This window comes from Limulus polyphemus, unplaced genomic scaffold (genome assembly GCF_000517525.1).
Source record: "Limulus polyphemus unplaced genomic scaffold, Limulus_polyphemus-2.1.2 Scaffold920, whole genome shotgun sequence".
Taxonomy (NCBI): Eukaryota; Metazoa; Arthropoda; class Merostomata; order Xiphosura; family Limulidae; genus Limulus; species Limulus polyphemus.
Genome location: NW_013666530.1, coordinates 71,164 through 81,427, shown reverse-complemented (window position 1 = coordinate 81,427; position 10,264 = coordinate 71,164). Strand labels below are relative to the sequence as shown.

The 10,264-nt window shown below is 35.8% G+C and overlaps 1 protein-coding gene across 1 annotated transcript in view; it reads left to right on the top strand.

Annotated features, from left to right (window-relative positions):
- The window catches only part of LOC106461235 (peroxidasin homolog), a 58,252-nt gene extending 52,750 nt beyond the window's left edge, over positions 1–5,502 (top strand). Inside the window, exons 12-14 of the mRNA XM_022388097.1 lie at positions 524–710; positions 2,942–3,050; positions 4,697–5,502. Of these exons, the coding sequence (XP_022243805.1) occupies positions 524–710; positions 2,942–3,050; positions 4,697–4,790 (390 nt within the window). The 3' untranslated portion in view covers positions 4,791–5,502. The remainder of the gene's footprint in view (positions 1–523; positions 711–2,941; positions 3,051–4,696) is intronic.
- Positions 5,503–10,264: the final 4,762 nt, after the last annotated feature.

Sequence of the window (10,264 nt, the reverse complement as noted above, 5' to 3'; positions counted from 1 at the left end):
ATAATTTCGACACTTTAAAATGCACCAAACGATTATTTCCGATATGTATTCCGGCTCGGGAAGCGACACCGAGAAATATCCCTCTAAGCAAAGCTATAATTTCGACACTTTAAAATGCACCAAACGATTATTTCCGATATGTATTCCGGCTCGGGAAGCGACACCGAGAAATATCCCTCTAAGCAAAGCTATAATTTTTCGACACTTTAAAATGCACCAAACGATTATTTCCGATATGTATTCCGGCTCGGGAAGCGACACCAAGAAATATCCCTCTAAGCAAAGCTATAATTTTGAGACTTTAAAATGCACCAAACGATTATTTCCGATATGTATTCCGGCTCGGGAAGCGACCCTCCTCTAAGCAAAGCTATCATTTCGAGAATTTCAAATACGCAAGATTTAAAAAAACAAAAACAGTTACCAAGTTTTGTCATTTTGATGGACATTATTTTTCCTTTTTTGTCTGTAAAGTTTCTTTGTCTCCTTGTATGATTCCCTTCAAGAAGATATAACTCTTCAGTTTTGTGATATATCCAGACACCCCGATGATATTGATCTTTGGAGTGGAGGAATTTCGGAGTACCGCCTACGGGGAGCAATGATTGGTCCAACGTTTGCCTGCATCATCGCTCGCCAGTTTGACAATGTAAGACGAGGTGATCGATTCTGGTACGAGAATTCCGGTTTCCCATCTGCATTTACTCCAGGTAAAGCTCTTCATGTACATTAATTTGTTGATGTTCAACCAATCCAGCAAAACAAATTCACGTTTTTTAAGACATTTTCCACAAGTTCGCGGGAGTAGTTAAGAATACTGCAAGCAAGAGCATTAAAAAACGCATTTCTTTTACTGGTTCGAATTCCCTCTGTACGACTTGCCATAATTTTGGAGGACTACTGAGTCATTACCAGTGGTGTAAGTATGTCCAAGTAACTGCGGGGGGGGGGGGAGCGAATCAGCTAGATTCGTAACTACGATTAAAGTAAAATAAATGTAGGGGACTCAATTACTTTTTTTCTTTTTTTTTTGCGGGAGTGGGGTGGGGTGGCATCTTTTGTAGTTATGCCACTGATCATTACCGTACAATTCTGAACTGTACAGTAGCCAAGTGGCTTGTATTTGAAAGCCTTTGGACATTTGTAGTGTGAAATGTATGCCACTTCTCATCACTATCTCTAATTTCGTGAATTCACACTGCTGTGAGTTAGCCTTGCGGGGCTGGCCTAACGATTAACCTGCTGTACTACGCAGGAAGTGTCGAAGATTCGAGCAGGCGACATGTCTCTGAGTACGGTCCGCACTTTCATCTGTATAATCCCGTTATTCATTTAAGACTGGCCGCATAATAGTGCTGACTGTAGCCCTTCCTTTGAGCAGCACTTCTAAACTAGGGTTATGGTTTAGGTTTAGCGTCTCCACCTAGCTGCTTAGTCAATGTGTCACATAAGACGGCGTTCAGGTAGAAGATAACAAAATACCGAAACAACCTTTAAACATACATTAATATATTTAGTTACCATTTCTTGGATTTGCTAGTTTCGGCGAGCTCGGACTAGCTTAAAGGCCTTAATTTTTTTATTTACTTCTCGGCTTCGTACTTCGCTGCCTATATTCTAAGCCTCGTAATTTACTGTGTGTAACCTATTCTGCTCCATGAGGCCCAGGAAGTGTCTTGATAATGGACAACAGTATAAGTTAATTTTACAAGCTAGTTTGACTATTAATTGCTAATAAGTTTAGTTATAAATATAGCGAATGATACCTGAATTCAACCCTATAATCAATACAGTACGAAGTTAAAATCAATCGCATTTTACGATGAAACATTGGTAGAGTCGAAATGCAACAATTCGTTGTTCTGTGCCTACCACGGGTATCGAAACCCGGCTTTTAGCGTTATAAGCCTTCAGGTTTACTACCGAGCCACCGGGGGGGGAGGGCATATTCCTTAAGATAACCATCGATTAACGTTTGAATGTATTAAAAAGCAACAACTAATCCAGTAATACACAGATATTCCAACAGTCTATATACTGTGTATTTCTAAAAGAAAAAATTTAAACACTAATTACTAACTGAATGGTGATGTCCGAAAACAGAAATGTAAAATATATAAAAAAAAAAACGCTAAGTATCGAACCTAACTATCAAGGATAAAATAAGCGATACTGCTGATAAATTATGATATTAGACTTTTGGCGTAAAGCTATACATGGTGCTATCTGCGCATAGCCGTTCCTAATTTTGAGCTAATAAAACAGAAGGAAGACAGCTGAAGAATATGAACCAATGTTCTATCGAAACATGTAGTATGTTCCTGCCAAAATTAGTCGCTTCATTTTGCTTATAAATTATTGTTGGCCAACTTATTATTATATTAGCATAATGTGCTTCCTTAATCAAGTAAATTAATCTTTATACAGCAAAGTTTGAAAGTAAATATCATGAAAAACAATTATGTTGTTATAAACTTAATATTACATATAGCTAAATTTTAAGGCTATTAGGTCTGGCATAACCAGATGGTTAGGGCGCTCAACTCGCATTCTGCGGGTCGCGAGTTCAAATCCCCGTCCCACCAAACATACTCGCTCATTCATCCGTGGGAACATAATGATGTGACGGCGAATCCCACTATTCGTTGGTAAAAGAGTAACCCAAGAGTTGGCGGTTGGTGGTGATGACTAGCTGCCTTCCGTCTAGTATTTCACTGCTAAATGAAGGACGGCTAGCGCAGATAGCTCTCGTGTAAGTTTGCGCGAACTTCCAAACTTTTAAGGCTGTTAAAACATTGTAGAATGTTTATTTATTTTTTATAAATTTATATTTGGCACTCACATGTAACTGTGAAGTAGGAAATTTTTCCAAAGAATTTGTGTTACGATTTTTAGTTGTTTGATCACTCTATACAAGGTTTTATTTATTTTTGCCACGCAGAACAACTCCAGGAGATAAGAAAATCGTTCCAGTCCAAACTCATATGCGAAAATGCCGATGATATTCCTACTATTCAACTCTATGCTATGCGGCTCCCTCACCCCATCTAGTGAGTAAAGTGTAAACTCTGTCTTTCTTTCCCGAAAATACAATAACCGATTTATTGTACATTTTGGCAATTACTGTTAAAAATAAAAGACCTTCATTCTCCAGATAATAATAATAATCATTTTATTTCAGTCAGCGATTCGTCAATTAGGATTTATCAGGGATAGAAGTACAAGAATCGTTTTATTGCCAAAGTGTTTAAATCCCTCTAGTATGTACTACACATTCTAACAAAAAACAGTTTATCATACGGGTGTGCTGTTAATAAATATGATATAGTGAAGGTTAAAGTTAATATACAAAATATAATATACCGAAGGTTAAAGTTAATATACAAAATATAATATACTGAAGGATAAAGTTAATATATAAAATATAATATACTGAAGGTTAAAGTTAATATACAAAATATAATATACTGAAGGTTAAAGTTAATATACAAAATATAATATACTGAAGGTTAAAGTTAATATACAAAATATGATATAGTGAAGGTTAAAGTTAATATACAAAATATAATATACTGAAGGTTAAAGTTAATATACAAAATATAATATACCGAAGGTTAAAGTTAATATACAAAATATAATATACCGAAGGTTAAAGTTAATATACAAAATATAATATACCGAAGGTTAAAGTTAATATACAAAATATAATATAGTGAAGGTTAAAGTTAATATACAAAATATGATATAGTGAAGGTTAAAGTTAATATACAAAATATAATATACCGAAGGTTAAAGTTACTATACAAAATACAATATACCGAAGGTTAAAGTTAATATACAAAATATAATATAGTAGAGGTTAATGTTAATATAACAAAATATAATGTTTGCTAAATATTTTCTTGTAGCCAGATAATTTAAATGATGAAAACATTATTAGAAACGCTTTTTTATATAGTTATTCGGAATGACTTTTGGCTCGATGGTATTTTGCTATTGACACAACTGCTACTGACACAATTAAAATTATGAAAAACCAAACCGAAGATATCAGATAAAATATTGCGATACCTATACGATGTGTACAAGTTTTATGCTGCTGTTATGATAATAAAACAAACATTTTTATGTGAAATTCATGCTAAATAGATTAAAGTTGTATAAATACATGTACACTCGTACAACCTTAAAAGAAACGATAATAGGTTTTATTTCAAGATTATAAAGATCTGGACGTTAACTGGCCCCCTAAAATCAGTGTTTCTCAATCACCGGTCCACGGATCAGCGTCCATACCTCACAACCGCCTTGTTGGTCCGTGAGATTTCTTTAAAACAAACAAAAACTTACAGAATACTCATTTATAATTTGTACTGATTTTTCATTTTTCTTACATTTTAGTGATCCGCGATAGTTTAGGGAGGCGGCGAGTAGCCGGTCCCTTGTATCGAACAGGTTGAGAAACACTGAGTTTCATGCACCGATAAAACGACCAGGTTGTGTCAATGGGTTAACTGGATTTGACATGAAGGTTAAGAGGTACTGGTTAAAAAGAAATTCACTAATAAATACTAACACATGTAGTGTAAGCAATAAAGGAATGAAAATGGCGTCTACCGTTAAAATGCTCATCTTTTTATCTTATCAAGCATCGTATTAAAATTATATATTAACAACTTTTTCTTCGCGTTTCTAGCAATCCTCGACTGCCTTGCAAAGAAATTCCTTCCATAGACCTGCGTTACTGGCAAGAAGACCCCGTGCACGGTGGATACACGTTCAAGAAGTAGTCCTAACGTGGCGACCAGATTTAGGCAGCCGATCGTTGCTCCATCTATTGGTGAAATGATGAGTGGGGATGCGGAAGCCCACATGTTATTTCCTTCGTCCATTACCGCTGACCATTAATAGAGACTGTGACCAGAGAGCTTTCCTTTGTTGTGAACCCGAAAGCAGAACCAAGTTGTTCATATTTTCGTGTTATAATATCTGTGTTGGTTTGACTTCTGTTTCCTTTCTTCTTGGGTTATCTTAATTTGGGTGTTTTGGCGGGGAAGTATAAAAGGTTTTGTATAAAAGTATATGTACTCATATGTGGACATTTTAATCGATATAAATTAGTCTATTTTTTTAAACATGTTGTTGCAAGTAAACTTTGGCACCTAAAAAAATATCCTGATATATCCCCCCACCCATATCCTGCTGGCCACATCCTACTCGATGACGTCACAGATTTCGTCTGATGGCATGCTATAAGTTTAAATTTTATCTGTAAATAATAAAATTCTTACTTGCGGTGTCTGACAATTATTGATAGTATTTCTATACCGTCTGACTTTCCCTTTTGTATGTTGTTAATTTTTTTGGAGAGTGGGGTGGGGGGAGACGGAACTGACAGTAAAACAATCAGTCATTTTTAGAACTTTTTTTTCCATGAATTGATGCTGGATGTTCTTTAAGAGTAAATTCATCCTCAAGTAATTGTAGACATATTTTGACTCAGACTAATAAAAAAAAATTAACTTTAAAGAAGTGCGTTTCTAAACAACTGAACTGATGCTCAATTAATTTTGATTGGGTATTCTTACTATTGGAATAACATCTATTTATGACGATTCACCTTGCGTAATAAAAGCTGATTCGTAAGTGGATCTTGAAAACTCGTGTAAGAAGTGTTATATATAATGAGGGCCGGGTGTGGCTACACTATGAACCTGAGACTCCATGGTCTTATTTGTTTGTTGTTAAGCGTAAAGCTACACAATGGACTGTCTGTACCGTACCCACCACGGGTATCGAAACCCGAATTTTAGCGTTATAAGCTTCCAGACTTATCCCTCAGCTACTGTGTTGGGGCAGGGCCCATGGTAAAGCAAATATATGCCTTGCTGAACAGTAATTGTGGTATGTAACTTTCGTCTAAGCTAAAGGATTATGGTGATTCTATGTTCAGTTTACAAGGGCGCCAACTAACATTCAGATATGTTATGGTAATATTTAATCACGCGCGAACTACTGCGCGTGAGATCAATTAAGTACTGCAGGAAAATTTTGAAAAAAATAAATTACTTGAACATACATAAATAAATAACATTCTTTGATAGTTATAAAAGGGTGAAACGGGTAGTTATTTCAAGTACGACTGTGCGTTAGTTCTAAAACTTAAAATTTCACAATTTACACGTGACTGAACTTCAAGGTCATTTTAAGTTTTAGAACTAACGGTAAATATGTCTTATTTCAGTTTGAAAAACTAAAAAATCACGAGTTCTCTTTCACCACAAATTAGCATAAACACCTGATGTTGAAACACAGGTATTACGTGCATTTATGCTGCTATGCCAAAAGTCTTAGAACATTTCTTGAAATACGAGACAAGACTGACTGAACATGTTCTGCAAGGGGTATAAATGACAAATAGAGAGATTAGCACTGTTGAAGTGTGTGCAAGATACGAAAACTTTGTTAAACACGCGAATTTGTAGAAACAGAGTTTATGATGTGCAGAAAGTGTTAAAACTTAATTCGTAAAAATAACAGGTAATATTTATTTATGTGGGAGTTACTTTGCTCGAGTAGGAAATAATTAACAATACCATGCGTCAAGTGTGAACAGCGCCACCTGTTAATACTTTAGAGCTTGATCTCTATTGAACTCTTTGACTTAAAAGAGCTAGGATACGCAAGCTCCACTGGACTAGACTTTGCATTACGAAAAAAATGTATTCAAAAGCATTGTTACTGGATTAGATGTTTCACACACAAAAAAGTTCCAAAAATGAATTTCTGGACGTAGCTGTTTCATAATGAAAAAAAAAAAATCAGAGAGAGAGTAACTACTGAACCAGAATTGTATCATAAGATGTGTTATTACAGAAGCCTAATTACGGAATCAGGTTTTACAAAACAACCAAACTATTAGCAAACTAAAATTATTAACTTACGTTTTCAATTCACTTAGTAGCACCAAAGTGTAGTCACCGGATTATGTTTCGCGACACAGTAATTATCAACGAAATAAAATGACTGGATCATCTGCTACAATAAAATTAACTTCTGTATTTATGCCGCAGATAACCTTATTTCCGAAAGATATTTTGTTTACAAGAATTCTATACAGGCACAAAATATCATCGAAGTGTGAAAGTTTGTTGGAATATTACTGTGAATGCTGTTCTATACATACATCAGATTATACCAAAGTGTTACAATAGGTCTCCATTCTACGCTCTTCGATTTTTTACCAAAACATCACACGAGGGAGCAGTTTTAAACACAGATGAAATTTTCCCGAAGTGTGTCTAATGGATTCCATTTTAGATACATACGAAATACACGAGTATTTTAACGATTTTTAATAAGCAAATTTAGCAAGTCACGTGACAACCACAACCAACGTGAACTCGCAGTGAAACAGAATGTATCAGAATTACAATTTGATATTATTTGGCATTACTTAGATAGTGTGACGCCACCGAAAATTGATCGCTTTTGGGAAAATATTTAATGTCTCTTTCTGATTCAAAACATCCATACACCCAGATCATAAAGATGGGTTCAGACTGATGATTTAGAAGTTCTAAAATGGAGATACCCTTTGTATTTAATGACATTGGAATAATAAAGGGAAGACGGATCAACTTGGGAAACCAAAAACAAAAGAAGAGATATAGACAGTAAATCCAGTTCTATACACATCAGAGATACTACCAAAAATATAGACAGTAAATCCAGTTCTATACACATCAGAAATACTACCAAAAATATAGACAGTAAATCCAGTTCTATACACATCAGAGATACTACCAAACTACAGATAGTGGATCCAGTTCTATACACATCAGAGATACTACCAAACTACAGATAGTGGATCCAGTTCTATACACATCAGAGGTACTACCAAAAATATAGACAGTAAGTCGTACATCAGAAGTAATAAGCAAAGTGCATTGTCTTGAGAGAAGTAAGAATCCACGAACGCGAGGATCAGTGGCAAAAGGCGTCCACATTTCCAGATAACGATAAGCAACATAATAAAAAAAGGATTTAAACTGGCAAAGCGATACAAGTGACGTGTACATAAGTTCCTTCCACTACACAACTGTTTGAATGTCGCGTATCTCGAGCAGCTGGAAAAGGAAACGGGTACTCATACTATTCGGACAAAGACATAATGGTCAAGTTGCCGGACGAAGCGCCTAAGAATTTCTGTGCTATTGCTGGGAAACTCTCGTCCTCGTATACTTGACGGTATATGGAAAACGAACAGGAAGAAGGGATGTGCTTTGGACGTGACAGCTTTACAGCATAGGTTTTTGCAATGGAAACTACACCCGATGGCTTAATGTCAAGATGCACGGTCGTCAGATAGAGTATGACTGGACGTGACGACATAGATTGGTCAGCCTCCAAAATTGTTTTAATATATGTGCTCAACCTCCTTGTTACCAAAGACGTAACAATAGGATACAGGTCTACGGACATATGAAGCATTTTCCAAGTGTGCCTACTCGATGAAGTCCTATTTGAACTTTTTTTTCAGTTTAAAAATTTGCTTTGTTTGTTTGTTTGTTTTAGAGCAAAGCCACATTGGGCTATCTGCTGTGTCTACCACGGGGAAATCGAAACCAGGATTTTAGACTTACCGTTGTCCCACAGGAGGCATTTAAAACTTGCAAAGAGAATGGAAATGTGATATAACATCTCACGACGACTAGTACAACTCCAAAATATATAACTTTTTTACCTGACGTTTCACCTTACGCCTTTTCCAAGGCCTATTCTACAAATTTTTTTCTTCTTTTTGCAAATTATCTTAGTGGGGTGGCCGCATGGCCAGGTGGTTAGGGCGCTCAACTCACAATCTGTGGGTCGCGGGTTCGAATCCCTGTCCCACCAAACATACTCGCCCTTTCAGCCGTGGGGAGGTTATAATGTGACGGTAAAAGAGTAGCCCAAGAGTTGGCGGTGGGTCAGCCGTGGGGAGGTTATAATGTGACGGTAAAAGAGTAGCCCAAGAGTTGGCGGTGGGTTGTGATGATTAGTTGCCTTCCCTCTAGCTTTTCATTGCTAAGTTAAGGATGGCTAGTGCAGATAGCCTTCTTGTAGCTTTGTGCGAACTTCCAAACAAACCAAACCTTAGTGGGGTTTGATTGCCACAAAATACTGCACCTGTGACCTATTTATGGAACGCGTTTTTATCACAACAGTTCCTGAACCAGGAATTTTCGGAAACTGTCTGGGTTTGCTAGCTACTTGGGCAAAATATTGTGTACATAATATTCACACATAAATTCAACAACTATCTAATTATGATATTAACCCTAAAATTAAATTGAATACATAGATATAACTTTGGTAATTATGCTTTCAAATCGTGAGGATATATACTGATATAAGGATATGTATAAATTGCAATAAAGTCTTCAGATTTGTTGTATGCAACAAAATGTGAAAATTTAGAAGTACACAAACATACAAAAATATTGAAATACACGTAGTACTGAAAGAGTATTGTAGGACAAAATTTGTTTTACATGAATTTGCATTAAGATTCCGTTGAAAATATAAAAAAATGCCTTATTTATAACTTATATAACATTAGACTGTTGGTACGTTTAAAAATGCCTTATTTATAACTTATATAACATTAGACTGTAGAAAAGTCTTGAGAACAAATGTATATTCTGGAATTATGCCAGTTATCAAATCCGTTTTACGCGTGAATGAAATAATACCAAAATGTAAGAATTGGCTCCCGCTATACAAACTGTCGAATATTGGTTTGATGAACATAATGAATTCTGTTCTGAAGGCAGACAAAATATTATCAAAATGAAATTAGTTCAACCAATTCCGTACACGAAATACTAGCAAAGTCTAAGAAAGTCGACTCAGTTGTGTACAAATAAAAAAGACCAAAATATAAGTGGACCCATTTTGCACATACCAGAGATAATGTAAAAATATAGACAGTAAATCCAGTTCTATACACACCAGAGATACTACCAAACTACAGATAGTGGATTCAGTTCTATACACACCAGAGATACTACCAAACAACAGATATGGATCCAGTTCTATACACACCAGAGATACTACCAAAACACAGAAGGTGGATCCAGTTCTATACACACCAGAGATACTACCAAACAACAGATAGTGGACCCAGTTCTATACACACCAGAGATACTACCAAACAACAGATAGTGGATCCAGTTCTATACACACCAGAGATACTACCAAACAACAGATAGTGGACCCA